Below are 24342 nucleotides of genomic sequence, written 5' to 3'. Positions count from 1 at the left end.
CCACTTTAAGGAAGAAGATCCCAGGGTGGAGTGGCTCATTCAAAATAGATTAGCCAGTGATGGGAATTCCCTGGCAGTCCAGTGCTTAGGACTCTGCACTTTCACTCCCAAGGACCCTGGAGTTCAATCCCTGGTCAGGGAACTAAAATCCTGCAAGCCATGCGGCGCAGCCAAAAAAAAAAAACAGAGATAGTGAAATTTCAATGTATTTTTAATTTTTGTACCTCCCATCATTTTATAAAAGAGAAGTTGGCTAAGCTACCAAAATTATTACATTAAAAAGGCACATTTTCTTTGTTCTTTATTGTATTCCTTGTCATTTCAGTTATGGACTGTACTCAAGGTGCCCATCTCCCTCCATCACTGGAATTTCATCATGAAATCATGTCCTGAAGTACCACTGCATCCAGCGGTTTCACCAACAGAGACTGAGCTGAGAATAAAGGGGATCATGGAGAAACTAGACCAGCTGAGCTCCACCACCAGCAGCACACACAGCAAAGCCACCCTCCTCCGCCCTCAAGCCCTCAAGACACATACTGCAGGGGGGATCAGCTAGACGTCCTACTGGAGGTGAGGGACCACTTGGGACGCAGGAAGGAATACGGCGGGGATTTCCTGAGGGCCAGGATGTCCTCCCCAGCCCTAAAGGCAGGCGCTTCGGGAAAGGTGACAGACTTCAACAATGGCACCTACCTTGTCAGCTTCACCCTGTTCTGGGGGGGCCGGGTGTCTCTGTCTCTCCTGCTCATCTACCCCAGTGAAGGCGTGTCGGCTCTCTGGAGGGCAAGGAACCAAGGCTATGACAGGGTGATCTTCACAGGCCAGTTTGCCAGGGGCACCTCCCATGTCAATACTGATTGCGCCCTGGTTTTAAATTCAAGTGCTGAGCTGTGTGAGAACCTGGATAGTCGAGACCAAGAAGCCTTCTACTGCGTGAAGCCTCTACATATACCCTGTGCTGCACTCACCCACATGCATTCCAAAAACAAGGAAGTGTCTTATCTTAGCAAACAAGAAAGAAGCCTCTTTGAAAGGTAAATAATTATTTCTGGAAACTACCTGGACAAATATAGTAATGATTTGGCCTATCTGTTGATCTAAAGGAAACTGCTATGAGTACATCAACCTTGGGACTCTGTGAAGAGCCATTTTAGAAAAGGTCTGTGAATTCATTTGGGGACAGTGCCCACTCTCCAGTAGTCCCTAAAGGTTTTGGATATTTAACCCTTATCATTGAAACAAAAAATATAAATAAAATAAAAATGAAAAGAGGAGGAGAAATATACATGTGTGAATATGCATGGGCTCTAATATATTCTTTCTGCTGCTCAAAAAATTACCTTGGGGCTTCCCTGGTGGCGCAGTGGTTGAGACTCTGCCTGCCAATGCAGGGGATAGGGGTTCGAGCCCTGGCCTGGGAAGATCCCACATGCCGCAGAGCAACGTGAGCCACAACTACTGAGCCTGCGCATCTGGAGCCTGTGCTCTGCAATAAAAGAGGCCGCGATAGTGAGAGGCCCGCGCACGGCGATGAAGGGTGGACCCCGCTTGCCACAACTAGAGAAAGCCCTTACACAGAAACAAAGACCCAACACAGTCAAAAGTAAATAAATTAATTAATTAAAAAAAAAAATTACCTTGTACACTTTCTGGGGATCTGTACTCCCTGGACTAATAGGCCAAGAAATGGACATTTAATAAATGGTTTGGAACTGTGGGCAAAGTAGTCAGTCATTATCACAAGAAATAACTGAAGCAATGGGTAATGTGGCTTCTTGTGTTTCCTGATCTTGGGGCCACCTGCAGATTAATTTCTCATTAAGGTCAAATGTGGGTATAGAGATGATGGAAAAGTTTGACACCATTACTGTCTCCAAATGCAACAGTAAGTTCTCCCTGTGTTTGACGGGTGGTACTTAGTACTAGTCCCATTTAAAGCATTTCTTCTTTTTGCAGACTTATTCACTATTACCAGTCCTATTGTTACTCTGCTCATCAGGCTGGTCTACGGTAGGCCAAGACACCAGTTACCTAAGTGAATAAATGACTGGAATCATAAACCTGTTTTATAACTCTCATTATGCAGTGGTTAAGAATCCGCCTGCCAATGCAGGAGACACAGGTTTGAGCCCTGGTCCAGGAAGATCCCACATGCCACGGAGCAACTAAGCCCGTGAGCCACAACTACTGAGCCTGCGCTCTAGAGCCCACGAGCCACAACTACTGAGCCCGCATGCCACAACTACTGAAGCCCGCGTGCCTAGAGCCCGTGCTCTGCAACAAGAGAAGCCACTGCAATGAGAGGCCCGTGCACTGCAACAAAGAGTAGCCCCCGCTCGCCACAACTAGAGAAAGCCTGCGCGCAGTAACAAAGACCCAACACAGCCAAAAATAATAAAAATAATAAAAATAAATAAATAAATATAACTCTCATCATCAATCTTATCATTATCTATCAGGCAACAGATTACCTGCCCATCAGACACAACAGTCTTCAAATGTCAAAACTCTCTCCCAGTTTGCACCTAGGTCTTATTCCCAAACCACCACCGTCAGCACTTCCCACATTGCTACAAGCACAAGAATCACCATCTAGAGGTTTCTAACCTGCCCTCTATAAGTCAATTCATTACAATTTCCCCCTCTTTGTCTTTGCCACCTTTCAAACATTTTAGCATATAAAATAGCACTTCCACACTTGTATTTATTAATTGCTCTTCAATTTCTTTGGCTCAAAACATCCTAGGAAATCACTATCTAAAATGATTTAAGGCAAGAACTTTTGTGTCCCTTTAAGTTCGACATTAACAGCTTGCTAATTGTTACCGAACTCATTTACACTGAAGTGTATATACGTACCTACAGGTAGAAATGGCATTTTTCACCCAGGATACACAAGGATACTCATACCGGTTATTAAAATATTAAACCACTTCCTTTGGTTGGTGAATAATCACTGCCCCATGACCACCAAGGCTAGATACATCAGTCCATCAGATTCCCAGACTCTTCACAAACCAGTGACTAACGGGTTAATATCTGGCCTGTTCTGGACCTCCAGGACTCTGGTCCAGCCTACAGCCGTATCCATGTAGACTGTCCAGGTCCCAAACCAAATTAGTTGTTAATGTTTTTGATATCTCCATGCACTTAACTCAAAGTATTTACAGTTTGATTGTGGCATTAAGACACTATGACAGTCCTCTGCTGCCGCAAAGGTGCTCAATCCTTCCGAGGAAGCTAAGGTCGCGTTGGGGAGAGGCCCTCACTTCATCTGGCGACTAGCACCGCACCCGGCAGCCCCCATGTAGCACTCGCCCGCACCATCGCCTCTGTCTCGGAGCTCACCTGCATCTATTTGGCCCTCATCCTGCACGACGCTGAGGTGACGGTCACAGAGGATGAGATCAATGCCCTCATTAAAGCAGCCGGTGTAAATGTTGAACCTTTCTGGCCAGGCTTGTTTGCAAAGGCTTTGGTCAATGTCAACATCGGGAGCCTCATCTGCAACGTGGGGACCGGTGGACCTGCCCCAGCAGCTGATGCTGCCCCACCAGGAGGTCCCGCCCGCCCCACCACTGCTGCCCCAGCTGAGGAGAAGAAAGTGGAAGCAAAGAAAGAAGAATCTGAAGAGTCTGATGATGTCATGGGCTTTGGTCTTTTTGACTAAACCTCTTTAGTAACACGTTCAATAAAAAGCTGAGCTCTTTAAAACAAAAACAAAAACAAAAATAACACTAGGACAGTGTGTGATAAACTTGAGGGTAAAGTGGGATAAAATGACAAGATAATTGAGTTTTCATGACTAAGCAAGAATTGATGTCTTTCCTTTCATAAAAAGGCAAACAAATACTTGAATTTTACCTAGAAGGCCTTTTTTCTGGGAGAAAACGTGTTCTCTATAATGAACATTAATGGGTATCATTTAGAAAATTCGTATCAGAGAAAATTTTTTCTGAAAAATAAGTATTCCATTAAGATAATGATGCTTCAATGAGGCTTCTTCTCCACCCTCACACCCTATTAAAAGGATACTTAGAAAAGACAGTTGGTTCTTAACAAATACTGATGGGTAAAGTGATATTTTAGAAGATCCTATCTTGTTGATTCTTTAGCAGAAAAGACAGCTCCAATGAAAAAGAAATGCAAGTTTGGAATGGCATCCACAATCCCCAGTGGACACGTCTGGAAAGACACATGGAATCCTGTCTCCTGTAGTTTGGCTCCAATCGAAATGAAAGAATGCCTGAGAGGAAAATTCATACATCTAATGGGAGATTCCACGATCCGCCAGTGGATGGAATACTTCAAAAGCAGTATCAACAGTATGCCTGTCTAAGCTATTACTCATATCCCTTTCAGAAACATCTTTTTCATTTCAAGGGGAGAAATGAATATGGGCAATGCCTCTTCTTTTTCATATTTGTTCATCACAACACACCAACACTTTTCACAAGACATCATTGTCTTTTCTTTAAAAGAACACATTTATTGACTAGAAGGGAGCCAGTGTAGAAAAAGGTTTACTCCATGCCTATCCCTGCAAAATTCACACTTCAATATTTACCCAGCATGCTCAGAAAATCACGGACAGAGCAGACGATAATAAGATATTATGTTGTCCACCTTCTACAGATGGCATGATGATTAAGGGTGTGGATTCTAAATCCAGATGTTTTGGGATCAAAATATGGCCTCTACATGTCCTAGCTGGATGGGCTTGGGCAAGTTACATAACTACATAGTGATTTTGTCCTTAGTTTCCTCATCTGTAAAACGGAGATAAAAATAGTACCCACCTGGTAAAATGAGGTAATATACACAATGCATTTAGAATACTGTTTGCTACATACTAAGTTCTCTTTGGTGTAAGCTGTCATCACTATTATTATTTCATGGAAGGACAGATGCTAGGAGTGAGGTAATGGCTTCACATCAGGTAGGCACAGTGGTTAAAAGTAGGGGCTTTGGAGCCTAACAGCCCTAGATTGTGCCACTTAGAAGCCATGACCTTGGGCATAGTACTTATTTTCCTCATCAATGAACTAAAAATAACAACAGCATCTGGCGGTGGTTATAAAGAGTAAATGAGGTAATGGTTATAAAATATTTAACACATTGCAAGACACATGAGCACTCAGAAAGTGCCCAGTAAACAACAGCTATTGCAATTATTATCATTAGTTCATATCAGAGTTGGGGCTAGAATCCATTTGCTAGAATCCTAGTCTAGTTGCTCCTTTTACTAAACCAAGAATGCATCAATAATAATTCAGAATCCACTAGTAGATCTTAGCACTCTTACCTGGAAAACTGTCACTGCCTGTCCTGGACCCTGGCTTTTACCACTGGGGACAGTGCAGCTGGTGTGGCCCCCTGCTGGCCTTCCTGACAGGATGCCACTCTTGTGATCTCCAACTTAGGGTGTAAGCTGATTCTCCCAGTAAAAAGGGAAAATCAATAGGGCCTTGGATCCCCTACAACAGAAGGGGAGAGTTTTAAATTGTGACCTCTGGTAAATGACTAAACTCCTCCAGACCTCAGTTTCCTCATCTGTAAAATTAAGGGTCTGGTGATAACCTCTAGCATCACATCCTATAACTGTGGGTCTCTTAGTTTATAGAAAGTACTAAATTATTGAGTTACCTACCCTCTTGGCTGACCTTTCAAGTTGTGGTAGCAAAACATCTGTTGCACATATTGTTAAAAGTTAAATTGTATGGCTATAGTGTGCTTTGGAAAAGGAAATTGAAATATGTTAGAAACGGAATGAAGAAAAAATTCTGCCCTTTTCCTCCACCCAACCCTCCAGCATCACTATTTTCAAACCATACTGGTTAAGACTTTAAGTGCAGCCCTTTACTTCTAAGATGATACATGTTACAAAGCATTAATAATCCTTTACTACACATTTTCCTCAGAAGTTCTAGCTACAAAGCAGCTGGCCTTGATAGTTTGACAAGGGTCTAATTAATACGATGAAAAATGTAGGGACTTCATTTTCTTCTGTCCATACTATACTTTTCAAAAGTTTTAAGATTGGGTAGACTACTTTCACAAGAATTGGGAGAAACTTCAAGTTTAGGTACAGATTCTGTCACTTACTAGTTGTGTAATCTTGAACAGGTCATTTCATCTCTTGGTTTTCTTTTCTATAATATGGCAATCAAATATATATATGCATATATATTGAGCTTTGAAGTAAATGAATATATCAGTCTTAATAAATGCTTTGTAAAGTCATTCACAAATGAATAGTAATATTATTATTATAGATGATGTATTCAGTACCATTTCATGCATATGTAAAAGAAACACAGAAGTATAAAATATAATTCCAGTCTTAAGGGAACTTACAGAGGACTTGGGGAAATAGGGCTACTTGTTTTTTGAAATATAAAGACATCAATTGGTATCTTTCTCTATCTTCAAATGAACTTAGTCGCTAGTTAGCAAAATGTACAAAACTAATACCCACAAAAGTGACTCCAGCATCCTCCAGTGAAGTGATCTCATTGCTCTCCCTCACCAGTCGATTTGGTTCTACATGGTTCTACAGAGGGGCAGATATAATTTCTTATTTGTATTAACACTTTTGGTTGCTCAATAATTCTCAAACTATTCTCTCATTTAAACCTATAATAAATTAGTCAGGATTAACTTATTTAATCATAAACACCAAATCTTTTCTTCTATGTTTATGACCTTTGGAACTTTTTTTCCTTTCATTTTGGGATTGACTATTTGTCATCAGCACTGAAGTCAGTGGATCTGCATGAATTTTGAAAATTTCAAAACCAATTTGCTGTGGACTTGGACAAGAATATCAACATCCAGTGGCAAAAGCATGGTTACCCTTTGATTGGATCACTGACCTATTCAGTCAAAGAGATTGAGTACATCGCTCGGGTTATTGACAGAACTGGAGGAGAAAAAAATACGATCATTGTTATTTCTCTGGACCAGCACTTCAGACCCTTTCGATTGATGTGTTTATCCGAAGGTCCCTCAGTGTCCATGACGCAGTTCAGCACCTTCTTCTGAGAAGCCCAGACACTATGGTCATCATCAAGGCAGAAAACAGCAGGGAGATGCACAATGATGTGGAGAGATTTAGTGACTTTCACGGTTACATCCAATATCTTGCCATAAAGGACATTTTTCAGGATCTCAATGTGGGCATTATTGATGCCTGGGATATAACAATTGCATATGGCACAGATAACATCCACCCGCCCCAATCTGTAGTCAGAAATCAGATTAATATATTGTTAAACTTTATTTGCTAGATAAAACATATCGCTTTAATTTATTCACTTAATTAAAGACATCTATTAAGTGTTTGCTATCATGCCAGATGCTGTTGGCTCTGAACTCTCAATTAGCAAGAGAAAATCTGCACTATGGCTGATTTATTAACCAGCAACTCAACCAAATCAGTTATTTCTAATTTGGGCTTCCACTTACAAATAAACACAAAAATACTTATGAAAAGGAGCTACCCTTCTTGATCAGAGTCATGCCACTTTTCACAAGCAGGAAGTCAAGACACCTAATGGTTAAAAGTTCTCTGTGATGCATGGAAATTCAGAGCAATGAAGTCATTACAAAATAAATATTTGGAGAAAGTAGTCCCATTTCCTTATTTATGAGACAAGTTCAAGATGATTTCCAAGTGGGAAGAGAAGTCTTTTGAGGCAATGCTCCATGTACACGGTCCTGAAGGAGTAGCAGAATTTGAAGCAAGACCCTCTGGATACTGAAAGCCTCTGACATTTCTCTCCCTAGAGGGACTCCCATGGCTAGGAGCTAATCTATTCTATAGAACTTATCCTTCAGGAATACCAGATAAAACAGTTGAAAGCACAGTGCTCTACGATTCAGAAAGCTGGGCTTCAGTCCTTTGGTTGACAGTAATTACATAACTTTGGATAAGTCACTTCAGCTCTGTGGGCCTCAGTTTCTGAAACGAAGGAGTTAGTCTGAGATTTGTGATTTTCAAACCTTGCTCTGTGCAGCTCTGGGGGGTGCTGCAGGTACTGGCTGGAGGGACGGGAGTTAGGAGAAGTGCTTGGTGCTCAGGGTACCAGTTCTTCCACACCACTTCAGCCAGAATATCAGCCATTTTTACCCATGTTTATTGGGCTTCTGGGTAGGCTTTTGATTTGAAAAAAAGGTTCTACCGCTTAAAATGTTTGAAAACCACAATGTAGATAATCAACAACATTGGTTTCTATAATCTACACATACGGGTTACTATTTTAATCACGCTCACTTGCATTGTAATAGGCCTTCCCAAAATTTGACCGAAAAAGAATGATATGAGAATTTCAGTTGAATAGGGTGATATAATTATTATAAAGTATTTTGGTATAATATTCTTCCTTAATTTTTCCCTCTAAACCATGCCCCAGGTATCACTGGGCCCCTGACCTACTCTTGCTCCATCTAGGAAAAGACAATGACAATAGGAATATCTTAAATCCATTTATCCAGTTTCCTCCAGGAAAGGGATAATAATTTTTCTACTTATTTGCCCATGAACCACAATTCACAGTTCAGTGCCCAGTAAACAGATGGTCAAAAATATTAAGTCCCTTATCATGTGTCAGGAACTATTCGAGGCTTTAGGGATACAGTGGTCCAAAAGGCACATGAATTCTTTGCCATCAAAGAATTTATATTGTAATAAAGGAAAAAGATAAACAAAAAAGATATAAAATAATCCCACACTACTAAAGTAGTATGAACAAAGTATATAATAGGGTAATGTGAGGCAGAGTGACAGCATGGTGGTGATGGAGGTGACTAGTTAGAGCAGTTCAAAAAGGCATTTCAGAGGAGAAGGCATTACAAGGGAGATCAAAATAATGGAAAGGAGGCATCCATGAGACAAAGTGAAGACAGCGATCCTTAAGAAAGAATGGCAAGTGCCAAACCCCTGAGACATGATGGAGCTTGGTTTATTTAAAGAACAGGAGACCATTATGCCTGGAGTATTGTCAGTGTCAGAAATATGGAGGAAGAAGAAGTTAGAGAGGAAGATAGGGGCCAGATAACATGTGGCCTTTGTAGTCTATGGCAAGGAGTTTGAATTCTATCCCAATTATAATGGGAAGGCAACTGAGGGAGGGAGAAAAGGAAGGAAAATAAGAGAGAGGGTAGGAAAGAGAGAAGGAGAGAAGGAAGAAAAGAAGGAGAAAAAGAAAGAGAAGGAAGACAATAAAGAAAGGGAGGGAGGGAAAGAATAGGGAGGGAGGAAGGGGAGAGGGAGGGAGAGAGAGAAAGAGAAAGGGAGAGAGAGAGAAAAGAAGGAAAGAAAGAAGGGAGGGAGGGAGAGAGGGACTGGTAACATAACTCAGGCATCATCACAGACTGCTATAGTTGCTAACGTCAGAATGAACAAGAGTTGTGAAACCATGGAACTTTGGAACAGCATCTGTTTTCTTTTATTAATAAAGTGACTTTCCATTACACTCTCCAATTGGGTAAGGTTGGCAAGGGTCACTGAAGGTCTTGCTAAAGGGGCAGATTTTTTTTAAAGAACACAGAGGACTATAATTTTATAAGAGCGACTAAAATTAGAATGTGACCCAGAGATTTTTTTTTTTTGAAAGAAAAGAAAAGAGGAGAAGTATTTGTTTGTAATGTGTGAACCCTAAGAGGAAGTGCAAGATCAGGGTAATGCATTCAGAATGATAGACCTCAGAAGTTAGCACTTTCTAGGGGAAATCCAAAATGATTTCAGTTCTTCCCAAAAATGAATCCGTTTTTCTCAAAATGAATCATTATAAACACAGAGTAACTGTTGCCATGTCTGCTTGATGTTTGGTGGGTCATTTCCTGTCTGAGATGCTTGCGCAGTATGTCTGTAGCAACTGCAAACTGGTCTTCCAATGAGAGAAACAAGTAAAAATGACTGGTACACAGCCTTTTGGACAGAATGGATTCTTAGACAAGATGGATAAATATTTCTAAAGGAAACAAAGAGGTAAATATTTCCAAGGGAAATGATTATTATCAAGAGGTAAGGATGTTAAAGAGTATACTGAGAAGATTAAAAATTACATGTATGAGGATCTTTCCAAGGAGGAGGCTTCAAAAAGTGGTATATTCAAAGAACTAGCTGGTGCTGAATTCCTGCAGTTATAATCTCTCTTGCCATTGTATTGTATAGATCCAATTAGGAGGTAGAAACCACACAGTAGGCTAAACAGAGGATGTCTGATATAAAAAATTATTACACTCTGATAAACGAGTGACTGTAAGATAGAAGGAAACTCTATATTGTACCCTTAGGGAAGAGAGAGGGTATCCAAGGAAGGAGCAACTTGGAAGGGGCCCTCCCCAAGGCTGGAATTCAGACCCTGCTGAGGAAGATGTAGTTCAGCCCACTGGGCAGCAGAGAAGATCACTGGTTTGTCCAGGTCACAGATGGTCTGCAATTGCTGGGCAAGCAGAAAGCGACCCTCTGTAGTGCAGATGGAATACGGGTGATCAGCAAGCAGGGGCATGGGCACGTAAAGCGGGTGGGGGCCGGGACAGCTGACCTGCCCAGGGACCTGCAGAGGGAATCAGGGCCTGTGCAAGCAGGAGGCCTTCACTGGCAGGAAGCCACAGATTGTTGTTTTCTGTGTACGAAAGCCAGGGTAAGTTATTGTTGGGAAAGGACAAGCCTACAAGGTCACTGAGAAATTGCCTGGTTCTAGGAACAAGACAGGAAGAGCTCCACTGGAAGTCTCCATACTCACAATCCCCACCCACTGTTGTAGGCAGTGACAGGGGATAGCGCCTTCCTCCTTTACTGTCCCTCCAATGCCCTCTAATGACAAAGCTCGACAACATGCTCACCTTAAGAAGAGGTACTTAAAATAATTCTGTCACTGCAGAGAATATATTGACGGGTGAATTTGGAGCTGAGAGGTAATGCATTGATAACTGTCCCAGTCATCAACCCACTCCTTTTTACTGGGCCATTTCCTTAGGAAACAACAAGACCATGTTCTAATAATAGTTATGATAGTTTGCATCTTTAAAAAAAAAGTAAACAGAGGCTAAACAATATGTTACTAAATAACCAATGGAACACTGAAAAAAATCAGAGAGGAAATCAAAAATACCTAGAGAAAAAGACAACAAAAACACGATGATCCAAAACCTATGGGATGCAGCAAAAGCAGTTCTAAGAGGGAAGTTTATAGCAATACAATCTTACCTCAAGAAACAAGAAAATCTCAAATAAACAACCAAACCTTACAACTAAAGCAACTAGAGACAGGAGAACAAACAAAACCCAAAGTAGGTAGAAGGAAAGGAATCATAAAGATCAGAGCAGTTATTAATGAAATAGATACGAAGAAAAGAATAGCAAAGATCAATGAAACTAAAAGCTGGATCTTTGAGAACAAAAACAAAACTGATAAACATTGAGCCAGACTCATCAAGAAGAATAGGGAGAGGACTCAACTCAATAAAATCAGAAATGAAAAAGGAGAAGTTACAACAGACACCACAGAAATACAAAGGATCATAAGATACTACCACAAGCAAATATATGCCAATAAAATGGACAACATGGAAGAAATGGACAAATTCTTAGAAAGGTACAACCTTCCAAGACTGAACCAGGGAGAAACAGGCAATATGAACAGAACAATCATAAGTACTGAAATTGAAACAGTGATTAAAAATTTTCCAACAAACAAAAGCCCAGGACCAGATGGCTTCACAGGTGAATTCTATCAAATATTTAGAGAAGAGTTAACACCTATCCTTCTCAAACTATTCCAAAAAATTACAGAGGAAGGAGTACTCCCAAGTTCATTCTATAAGGCTACAATCATCCTGATACCAAAATCAGACAAAGATATCACACAAAAAAAGAAAATTACAGGCCAATATCAATGATGAACATAGACACAAAAATCTTTAACAAAATACTGGCAAACTGAATCCAACAACACATTAAAAGGATCATCCACCATGATCAAGTGGGATTTCTCCCAGGAAAGCAAGGATTCTTCAGTATATGCAAATCAATCAATGTGATACACCACATTAACAAATTGAGGAATAAAAACCATATTATCATCTCAATAGATGCAAAAAAAGCTTTTGACAGTATTCAACACGCATTTATGATAAAAACTCTCCAGAAACTGACCACAGAGGGAACCTACCTCAGCATAATAAAGACCATATATGACAAACCCACAGCAAACATCATTCTCAGTGGTGAAAAATTGAAAGCATTTCCTCTAATATCAAGAACAAGACAAAAATGTCCACTCTCACAACTATTATTCAACATAGTTTTAGAAGTCCTAGCCACAGCAATCAGAGAAGAAAAAGAATTAGAAGGAATCCAAATTGGCAAAGAAGAAGTAAAACTGTCACTGTTTGCAGATGACATGATACTATACACAGAAAATCCTAAAGATACTACCAGAAAACTACTAGCGCACATCAATGAATTTGGTAAAGTTGCAGGATACAAAATTAATGCACAGAAATCTCTTGCATTCCTATACACTAACAATGAAAGATCAGAAAGAGAAATTAAGGAAACAATCCCAATTACCACTGCATCAAAAAAAATAAAATACCTAGGAATAAACCTACCTAAGGAGGCAAAAGACCTGTACTCAGAAAACTGTAAGATACTGATGACAAAAACGGATGAAGAGATATACCACGTTCTTGGATTGGAAGAACCAACATTGTGAAAATGACTCTACTACCCAAAGCAATCTACAGATTCAATGCAATCCCTATCAAACTACCAGTGGCATTTTTCACAGAACTAGAACAAAAATTTTCACAATTTGTATGGAAACACAAAGGACCCAGAATAGCCAAAGCAATCTTGAGAACAAAAAATGGAGCTGGGGGAATCAGGCTCCCTGACTTCAGACTATATTACAAAGCTACAGTAATCAAGACAGTTTGGTACTGGCACAAAAACAGAAACATAGATCAATGGAACAGGATAGAAAGCCCAGAGATAAACCCACACACATATGGTCACCTTATCTTTGATAAAGGAGGCAAGCATATACAGTGGAGAAAAGACAGCCTCTTCAATGAGTGGTGCTGGGAAAACTGGACAGGTACATGTAAAAGTATGAAATTAGAACACTCCCTAACACCATACACAAAAATAAACTCAAAATGGATTAAAGACCTAAATGTAAGGCCAGACACTATCAAACTCTTAGAGGAAAACATAGGCAGAACACTCTATGACATAAATCACAGCAAGATCCTTTTTGACCCAGCTCCTAGAGAAATGGAAATAAAAACACAAATAAACAAATGGGACCTAATGAAACTTAAAAGCTTTTGCACAGCAAAGGAAACCATAAACAAGACCAAAAGACAACCCTCAGAATGGAGAAAATATTTGCAAATGAAGCAACTGACAAAGGATTAATCTCCAAGATTTACAAGCAGCTCAATAACAAAAAAACAAACAACACAATCCAAAAATGGACAGAAGACTAAACAGACATTTCTCTAAAGAAGATATACAGATTGCCAACAAACACATGAAAGAATGCTCAACATCATTAATTATTAGAGAAATGCAAATCAAAACTACAATGAGATATCATCTCACACTGGTCAGAACGGCCATCATCAAAAAATCTAGAAACAATAAATGCTGGAGAGGGTGTGAAGAAAAGGGAACCCTCTTGCACTGTTGGTGGGAATGTAAATTGATACAGCCACTATGGAGAACAGTATGGAGGTTCCTTAAAAAACTAAAAATAGAACTAGCATACGACCCAGCAATCCCACTACTGGGCATATACCCTGAGAAAACCATAATTCAAAAAGAGTCATGTACCAAAATGTTCATTGCAGCTCTATTTACAATAGCCAGGACAAGGAAACAACTTAAGTGTCCATCATCGGATGAATGGATAAAGAAGATGTGGCACATATATACAATGGAATATTACTCAGCCATAAAAAGAAACGAAATTGAGTTATTTGTAGTGAGGTGGATGGACCTAGAATCTGTCATACAGAGTGAAGTAAGGAGAAAAAAAATTTCTCTCTCAGAGAAGAAAGAAAAAAAAATTTTTTCTCTCAGAAAGAGAAAAACAAATACTGTATGCTAACACATATATATGGAATCTAAAAAAAAATGGTTCTGAATAACCTAGGGGCAGGAGAGGAATAAAGACGCAGACATAGAGAATGGACTCGAGGACACAGGGCAGGGGAAGGGTAAGCTGCGATGAAGTGGGAGAGTGGCATGGACTTATATATACTAACAAATGTAAAGTAGATAGCTAGTGGGAAGCAGCCACATAGCACAGAGAGATCAGCTTAGTGCTCTGTGACCACCTAGAGGAATGAGATAGGGTGGGTGGGAGGGAGACGCAAGAGGGAGGAGATATGGGGATATATGTATATGTATAGCTGATTCATTTTGTTATAAAGCAGAAACTAACAAACCATTGTAAACCAATTATACTCCAATAAAGATGTTTTAAAAAAAAAAAAAGAACAAAAGAGATACATGCACCCTGTGTTCATAGCAGCACTATTTATAATAGCCAAGACATGGAAAGAACCTAATCTTCCATCAACAGATGAATGGATAAAGAAGTGGTACATATATATCAATACAATGGAATACTACTCAGCCATAAAAAATAATGAAATAATGCCATTTGCAGCAACATGGATGCAACTAGAGATTATTACACTAAGTGAAGTAAGTCAGAAAGAGAAAGACATATGACATATGGTATCACTTATATGTGGAATCTAAAATATGACACAGATGAACCTATCTATGAAACAGAAACAGAATCACAGACATAGAGAACAGACTGGTGGTTACCAAGGGAGAGGGATGGAATGGGAGGTGGGGTTAGCAGATGTAAGCTTTTTTACATAGAATGGATAAACAACAAGGTCCTACTCTATAGCACAGAGAACTATATTCAATATCCTATGATAAACCATAATGGAAAAGAATATTAAAAAAAGAATGTATATAATACATAGGCATAACTAAATCACTTTACAGCAGTAATTAACACACATTGTAAATCAACTATACTTCAATAAAACTTTTTTAAAAAAATGCCCAGATAGAATTGTGGCTTACACCCCACTGACTAGACATGGCTGGACAGAAATGTGGGTTTGCACTCCATTTACAGCTAGGGTACAACCAACTGCTGCCAGGTCTCAGGGCAATTGTCTAAGTCTTTCTTTCTCTTGGTTATCTTTGAATTTTGGGAAAGTAGTATCTTTTGCACCCTCTTTGGGAACACTTCTTACGTCCATGGAGTTGTTCAGTACTGTCAGGTGTACATACTATTTGTCCTGGCTAAAACCTAACAAGATATTTGAAAGGATTTTTTAAAGTAGCTTTATGGTGAGAAGTTGGCCAATTTTTATTTTATTTTATTTTAAAATAAAGCCACCACGTGGCTTGCAGGATCTTAGTTCCCTGACCAGGGACTGAATCCAGGCCCACGGCAGTGAAAGCACGGAGTCCTAACCACTGGGGAATTCCCAGAAGTTGGCCAAATTAAAAGCTGATTTTCAGAGCCTAATAGGAACTTTCCTTTTCGGCCACGCCCCTAATCTAAAATGAAACTACATGCCCAGAGGGAAAGAAAAACATTCTGAACCCTTTGTGGGAGGATTTACTGAAACATTCCAAAGAGAACCTAGGAAACTTTTCACTTCTATCTTAGTAAAGATCTTCTCCTAGATATAAAGAAGCAAATTGAAGATAATGTACTTAGATGGTGGATTAGCTCCTTGATATCTCTAAGTTTTCAACACAATCTTTTTTTTTTTTTTAAGATTTTTTGATGTGGACTATTTTTAAAGTCTTTATTGAAGCAATTACAATATTGTTTCTGTTTCATGTTTTGGTTTTTGTCCTCGAGGCATGTGGGATCTTAGCTCCCCAACCAGGGATTGAACCCACACCCCCTGCATTGGAAGGCAAAGTCTTAACCACTGGACCGCCAGGGAAGTCCCTCAACCCAATTTTTGAGGAATTAAAGACTGTCTGACAAACTGAAGACAACTTGTACAACTTGTCTTACAAACTGAGTCTTTACAAGAACAAAAAATCTCAGCTATCCTTTTTTACCAATCCCCAAACATCCCGTCTTCATCTCAAAAGGCTTGTAGGTATTGAAAAAACTCAGGCTTTAGGAAACAAAAGCCCTTCTAGGAGAAACTTGTATTCGTTCTCTGTGCCTTTGAGATATATTTAAATGTTCTACCCTGTCTTCTCTAGGAACTGAGGGCCATCTCTTTAAAATGCAAACTTCAGGGAGGTCATTCTTATCAGAAGGGGAAAAAAATGAGAGGAAACAAAGAAAGGCTATTTGGAAACTAGGTGAATAAAAAAATCTTAAAAACCTTCACTACAAATATTAGTGAAAAGTTTAAGCCACCTGAGCAAGTAACCTGAACTTATTCTATCTGCCAGATACACAATTTGGATCCAACTGTTCTTTTATAAACTAGTGAGTTTTGCATTATCATATATGTGTCATGGCTAAAATTTTTAAATGAAAGCTGTAAGATCTCTGTTTGCATCTGTCTGTATGTTTATGTATGTCTATGTATGCATGTTATAGATATGTGATATTTTTCTACCTCTGGGTGGTATTGCCAAAATTAATTTGTAAAGAGCTCTGTTTGATTGACTTAAATTAAATATACTCTCAGGAATATAGAAATTACTGAAATGTTTTTCAGGTTCATGTGATCTAGGATAATATTTAGTAAATAAAAGCTAGTTTAAGTTTGTTGGTTTAATTAAAACAGAATGTCTTCAGTGTTCAGTGTTCAAATATAATATACAACTTTTATTCTACCTCGGTTTACTAAAAGTTAAATAAGCTCACATTATCTCTGTTACATAATTTGTCAGCAAGAAAGATAAGATGATGGTTAGCATTTAATGCCACGTGAGGCTTTCATAAGTAATCTAAACATGATTGCCAAGAATAAGTAAATTAAATAGATATAAGAGAAAAGTTTATTAATGAATTTTTCAACAGTAATTATGCTTTATGATAAGTCTACATAAAAATTGTTTCTAAATCTTTTTAAAAACTTGAAATCTTAAAGTTATATTGAGATAAGTTAAATGATGGCTATTCATTGAATAGCTAGATCATTTTCAACTAAGATAAAATACTGAAACATTAATTACTGAACATAGGTTTAACCACTTTTGGCTTCCTTTTACAGAGGAACTAAAGATATTTGGGTTTATTAGTAAACATGTTTTTTGAGGCATTGAAAAATTTACTATAAGAAAGAATATACATCCAGAAATTTTTAAATGTATCTATAAATTTGGCAATCAACAGAATGCTAGCATAACCAACAGTCCACAATTGCTAACTTCTTAGTTTCCACTTGGACTTAAGGACTCTAAGGGTTAAGAATTCCAATCAGGGGGAGATCAAGATGGCAGAGTAGGAGGATGTGGAGCTCACCTCCCCCCACCAACACATCAAAAATACATCTACATGTGGAAAAATTCTCACTGAAAACAAACTGGAGACTGGCAGAAAGACTCTTGTACACCCAAGGCTGTAAGAAAGATCCACACAGAGTTGGGTAGGAAGGGAAGAGAAGCAATCAGGTCAGGACCGGCACCCCTGGTAGGGGACAAAGATGAGGAGGGGGATTACACAAGCTCAGAGATCCTCCCTGAGGATCTAAGGTAGAGCCACATATTGGGTAACCCAAACCTGGGGGTCTGACACCAGGAAGATGAGTCCCCTTAGCTGGTGTGAAAATCAGTGGGACAAACAAGAGGGCTGTAAGAAACCTAGACTCTGCTCGTGAAGAGCACACACACACTTGCTTACTCCCAAAACAAGGTGCAGGAAGCTGACTGAAACTGCCCAAGACTCTGGCCAGTTTCCCACAACCACCCCAACACAAGCCCCAGCCTGAGTCTTGCGCCCGCTCTAGCCACTCTTGCCCCATGGCAAAGCTCCACACTAGAGCAGCGGCGGTAGTGGCTGAGGGGAGTGTGCAGTTGTGAGGGACAGAGCTGGCTCAGACCCAGAATGGCATCTGAATGGGGCAAGAGTGGCCATTGCTGACACTTGGGGAGGCAGCACAGAGGAAGTGGTCTGGAACTCTGAGTGAGGCCAGGACTACCACAGCTCATACCTCTACCCACACCAAGTGCCCACAATAGCCCCTCTTGCTCCAGCATAGCTCACCTCTAGGGCAAGAATGCTGCTGCTGAGAGTGGGGAGAGCACACACTTAGAGGGAATGGAGCCACCTCAGACCCACACCTAAAGGCATCTGCTCTAGTAACTAGGGAACAGACCACCCCACCCCCAATAGGGAGATGGTGGCAACTGAGAAGAGGAGAAACCCAGGCTCACACCTAGCTCTAGCTTTAGTCCTTGAATCTCCAGCCCCACCTCCTACAAAGGCGAGATCCGCCAGCATGCCCTGGGGGAAGACATGATTCATGCTTATGTCAGATCCAGCTCTCCAAACAAAGCCACTGGGGACACACAGACTGTGTAAGGATGCTTCCGCATAAGGATACTGGTTCAAGATCAAAATAGGTAATATTTCACCTAATTTCATAGAGAAGTTAAGCAAAATAAGAAGACAGAGGAATTTGTTTCAAATGAAAGAACAAGAGAAAACCCCTTTAAAAAAAGAAACCCACTAATGAAACAGAAATAATTTACCAGATAAGGAGTTCAAAGAATTAGTAATAAGAACACTAACAGAATTAGGGAAAAGAATAGATGAACACAGTGAGAATTTTAACAAGGAATTGGAAAATATAAAAAAAGAACCAGTCAGACCTGAAGAGTACAATAACGGAAATGAAAAACACATTGGAAAGAATTAACAGCTGAATAGCTCATACAGAAGATGCATAAGTGATCTGGAAGACAGAATTATGGAAATCACCTAATCAGAACAACAAAGAGAAGAACAAATTAAGAAAATGAGGACAGTTTAAGGGACCTGTGCCACATCAAGAATACCAACACTGGTACTGTAAGGGGCCCAGAAGGAGAAGAGAGAGAGAAAAGGATCAAAAATGCATTTGATGAAATTATGGCTGAAAAGTTCCCAAACACGAAGAAGGAAACAGATATCCAGGTACAGGAAGCACAGAGGGTCTCAAACAAGATGAACCCAAACAAACCCAGAACACAACATATAATTAAAATGGCAAAAGTAAGAAATAGAGAATTCTAAAAGTAACAAGAGAGAAACAAAGTCACATACAAAATCAGCTGATTTTTCTGCAGAAACATTGCATGCCAAAAGAGAGTGCCATGATATATTCAAAGTACTGAGATGGAAAAATCTGCAATCTAGGATACTTTACCCAGGAATATTATTATTTAGAATTGAAGGAGAGATAAAGAACTTCTCAGACAAGCAAAAACTAAAGGAGTTCATCGATACTAAATCTACCTTAAGAGAAATGTTAAAGGGTCGTCTCTAAGTGGAAAAGAAAAGGCTACAACTAGAAGTAAGAATCTATAGCACCGAGGACATTTAAGTCAAGGGTAGAAGAAGAAGAGCCCATCAGAAAAGATGCTATTTTCTCCCCAGGAGAAAAATAATGGGGGAAAAAATTCTTTTGTAAAACATTATCTCTGCTACCTTCAAGCTCCCTCACAAAAAATTTCAAAATGCTTTAAGTAAAATGTCACTAATACAGTCAAAAAAATAATCTATAGGAAAAGAAAATTCCCACTAGGAAAGGCAGATATATAGTAGTCTGTGGATCAACTACTTAAGTTAGTACAAAGATTAAAAGATAAAAATTTGTAAAATCAACTATAACTAAAATAAAGAGTTAAGGGATAAATACGAAGATATAAAATATGGCATCAAAAACACAAAACATGGGTGGGGGAGTAAAAATTGTAGATCTTTTAGAATATGTTTGAACTTAAATGACTACCAGTTTAAAAGATATAGTTATAGGTTAACATATATTAAACCCCATGGTAACCACAAACCAAAAACCTAAAATAGATACATAAAAGCTAGACAGAAAGGAACACAAGAATACCACTAAAGAAAATCATCAAACCACAGGGGAAGAAACTAAAACACGAAGAAAAGAACAGAAAGGAACTACAAGAACAACCAGAAAACAAGTAACAATATAGCACTAAGTACAGACCTAACAATAGTCACTTTAAATGTCAATGGAGGGACTTCCCTGATGGTGCAGTGGTTAAGAATCTGCCTGCCAATGCAGGGGACACGGGTTTGAGCCCTGGTCCGGGAAGATCCCACATGCCGTGGAGCAACTAAGCCCGTGCACCCCAACTACTGAGCCTGTGCTCTAGAGCCCATGAGCCACAACTACTGAGCCTGCACACCACAACTACTGAAGCCCGCACGCCTAGAGCCCATGCTCTGCAACAAGAGAAGCCACCGCAATGAGAACTCTGTGCACCGCAACGAAGAGTATCCCCCACTTGCCACAACTAGAGAAAGCCCGCGTGCAGCAATGAAGACCTAATGCAGCCAAAAATAAATAAAATTAAATCTTAAAAAAAAAACCACTCAATGGACTAAATGTTCCAATCAACAGACATAGGGTGGCTGATTAAAAAAAAAAAAAAAAAAAACAACCAAGACCCACCCATATGCTGCTTGCAAGAGACTCACTTCAGAGCTAAAGACACACACAGCCTAAAAGCAAGAGGATGGGGAAACATATTTCATGCAAATGGAAACGAAAAGAAAGCAGGTATAGCAATACTCATATCACAAAAAATACTTTAAAAACAAAGACTATAAAAAAAGACAAAGAAGGGAATTATATAATGATAAAGGGATGAATACAAGAAGAAGATGTAACACTTATTAACATATATGCACCTAACATAGGACCACCTAAATATATAAAGCAAATATTAACAGACATAATGGAGAAATTGACAATAATAGCATAATAGCAGGGGACTTTAACACCCCCAATTACATCAATGGATAGACCATCCAAACAGAAAACAGTAAGGTAACAGCAGTCTTAAATGACACATTAGACCGTTGGAGTCAACACACATCTACAAGGCTTTCCATCGAAAAATAGCAGAATACACATTCTTTTCAAGACCACATGGAACATTCTCCATGACAGATCGCATAGTAGGCCACAAAACAAGTCTCAACGAACTCTGGAGGACAGAAATTATACCAAGAATTTTTTGCAATCACAGTAGCATGAAACTAGAAACTAACTACAGGAAGAAAAATAGAGAAAACACAACATGGGGTGACTAAACAAAATGCTACTAAAAAACCCATGGGTCAGTGAAGGAATCAAAATGGGAATCAGAAAATACCTCGAGACAAATGAAAATAAAAACACAACTTTCCAAAATCTATGGATGCAGCAAAAGTACTTCTAAGAGGGAAGTTTACAGCAATACAGGTCTAAGGTCTACATAGAGAATCCTAAAGATGCCACCAGAAAACTACTAGAGCTAATCAATGAATTTGGTAAAGCTGCACGATACAAAATTAATGTACAGAAATCTCTTGCATTCCTACACACTAATGATGAAAAATCTGAAAGTGAAATTAAGGAAACACTCCCATTTACCATTGCAACAAAAAGAATAAAATACCTAGGAATAAACCCTACCTAGGGAGACAAAAGACCTTTATGCAGAAAACTATAAGACACTGTTGAAAGAAATTAAAGATGATACCAACAGATGGAGAGATATACCATGTTCTTGGATTGGAAGAATCAATATTGTGAAAATGACTATACTACCCAAAGCAATCTACAGATTCAATGCAATCCCTATCAAATTACCAATGGCATTTTTTAAAGAACTAGAACAAAAATTTTTTAAATTTGCATGGAGACACAAAAGACCCTGAATAGCCAAAGCAGTCTTGAGGGAGAAAAACGGAGCTAGAGGAATCAGGCTCCCCAACTTCAGACTATACTACAAAGCTACAGTAATCAAGACAATATGGTACTGGCACAAAAACAGGATAGAAAGCCCAGAGATAAACCCACACACATATGGTCAACTAATCTATGACAAAGGAGGCAAGGATATACAATGGAGAAAAGACAGTCTCTTCAATAAGTGGTCCTGGGAAAACTGGACAGCAAATGTAAAAGAATGAAATTAGAACACTCCCTAACACTATACACAAAAATAAACTCAGAATTGATTAGAGACCTAAATGTAACACTAGACACCATAAAACTCTTAGAGGAAAACATAGGAAGAACACTCTTTGACATGAATCACAGGAAGATCTTTTTTGATCCACCTCCTAGAGAAATGGAAATAAAAACAAAAATAAACAAATGGGACCTAATGAAACTTATAAGCTTTTGCAAAGGAAAGTAAACTACAAACAAGACGAAAAGACAACCATCAGAATGGGAAAAATATTTGCAAATGAAGCAACTGACAAAGGTTTAGTCTCCAAAATTTACAAGAAGCTCATGCAGCTCAATATCAAAAAAACAAACAACCCAATCCAAAAATGGGCAGAAGACCTAAATAGACATTTCTCCAAAGAGGACATACAGATGGCCAAGAAGCACATGAAAAGCTGCTCAACATCACTAATTATTGGAGAAATGCAAATCAAAACTACAATGAGGTATCACCTCACACCACTTAGAATGGGCATCATCAGAAAATCTACAAACAACAAATGCTGGAGAGGGTGTGGAGAAAAGGGAACCCTCTTACACTGTTGGTGGGAATGTAAATTGATACAGCCCCTATGGAGAACAGTATGGAGGTTCCTTAAAGAACTAAAAACAGAATTACCATATGACCCAGCAATCCCACTACTGGGCATATACCCTGAGAAAACCATAATTCAAAAAGACACATGCACCCCAATGTTCACTGCAGCACTATTTACAATAGCCAGGTCATGGAAGCAACCTAAATGCCCATCAACAGACGAATGGATAAAGAAGATGTGGTACATATATACAATGGAATATTACTCAGCCATAAAAAGGAACAAAATAGGGTCATTTGTAGAGACGTGGATGGATCTAGAGACTGTCATACAGAGTGAAGTAAGTCAGAAAGAGAAAAACAAATATTGTATATTAACGCATATATGTGGAACCTAGAAAATGGTACAGATGAACTGGTTTGCAGAGCAGAAATTGAGACACAGAAGTAGAGAACAAACGTATGGACACCAAGGGGGGAAAGTGGCGGGGGTGGGGGTGGTGGTGGTGTGCTGAATTGGGCGATTGGGATTGACATGTATACACTGATGTGTATAAAATGGATGACTAATAGGAAAAAAAATTAATAAATACATTTTGTGAGGATGGCCAAAAAAAAAAAGAAACAATGTGGTATTAGTACAAAAACGTCATATAGATCAATGGAACAGAATAGAGAGCCCAGAAATAAACCTACACACCTGTGGTCAATTAATCTTCGACAAAGAGGCTAGAATATACAATGGAGAAAAGACAGTCTCTTCAACAACTAGTGTTGGGAAAGCTGGACAGCCACATGTAAATCAACGAAGTTAGAATACTTCCTCACACCATAAACAAAAATAAACTCAAAATGGCTTAAATACTTAAATATAAGACATGATGCCATAAAACTCCTAGATGAGAACATAGGCAAAACATTCTTTGACATAAACCATAGCAATGTTTTCTTAGGTCAGTCTCCCAAGGCAATAGAAATAAAAGCAAAAATAAACAAATGGGACCTAATCAAACATATAAGGTTTTGCACAGCAAAGAAAACCATCAGCAAAATGAAAAGACAATCTACAGAATGGGAGAAAATATTTGCAAACGATGCAAGTGACCAGGGCTTAATTTCTAAAATACACAAACGCTCATACATCTCAATAACAAAAAAACAAATGACATAATCAGAAAATGGGTAGAACACCTAAATAGACATTTCTCCAAAGAAGACATACAGATGGCCAACAGGCACATGAAAAGATGCTCAACGTCACTAATTATTAGAGAAATGCAAATCAAAACCACAATTAGATATCACCTCACACCTATCAGAATGGCTATCATCAAAAAATCTACAAATAACAAATGCTGGAGAGGGTGTAGAGAAAACGGAACCCTCCTACACTGTTGGTGGGAATGTAAATTGGTACAGCCACTATGGAGAACAGTATGGAGGTTCCTTAAAAAACTAAAAATAGAGCTACCATATGATCCAGCAACTCCACTCCTGGGAATATATCTGGAGAAAACTATAATTAGAAAAGACACATGTGCTTCAATGTTCACAGCAGCACTATTTACAATAGCCAAGACATGGAAACA

At 39.1% G+C, this 24342-nt stretch overlaps 2 protein-coding genes and 1 pseudogene across 3 annotated transcripts in view; 2 read left to right on the top strand and 1 right to left on the bottom strand.

Annotated features, from left to right (window-relative positions):
* NXPE2 (neurexophilin and PC-esterase domain family member 2) overlaps positions 1-6538 on the bottom strand; it is a 94700-nt gene extending 88162 nt beyond the window's left edge. Inside the window, 1 exon segment of the mRNA XM_082339790.1 lies at positions 6482-6538. Within this exon segment, the coding sequence (XP_082195916.1) occupies positions 6482-6519 (38 nt within the window). The 5' untranslated portion in view covers positions 6520-6538.
* LOC309604812 (NXPE family member 4-like) overlaps positions 1-24342 on the top strand; it is a 371441-nt gene that overhangs the window by 14740 nt on the left and 332359 nt on the right. The window contains 7 exon segments of the mRNA XM_082339791.1: positions 326-520; positions 523-1037; positions 1827-1888; positions 4119-4328; positions 6758-6786; positions 6790-6982; positions 6985-23250. Coding sequence (XP_082195917.1) covers positions 326-520; positions 523-1037; positions 1827-1888; positions 4119-4328; positions 6758-6786; positions 6790-6982; positions 6985-7292 — 1512 coding nt within the window. The 3' untranslated portion in view covers positions 7293-23250.
* Positions 2967-4125, top strand: LOC309605866 (large ribosomal subunit protein P1 pseudogene; annotated as a pseudogene). The gene is made up of 2 exons: positions 2967-3034; positions 3265-4125. The product of its transcript is annotated as a large ribosomal subunit protein P1 pseudogene (transcript).

Source organism: Balaenoptera borealis, assembly GCF_965194805.1.
Source record: "Balaenoptera borealis genome assembly, chromosome: 11".
Classification (NCBI taxonomy): domain Eukaryota; kingdom Metazoa; phylum Chordata; class Mammalia; order Artiodactyla; family Balaenopteridae; genus Balaenoptera; species Balaenoptera borealis.
The sequence above is the reverse complement of the archived record's forward strand: the minus strand, read 5'-3'. Positions and strand labels throughout refer to the sequence as shown.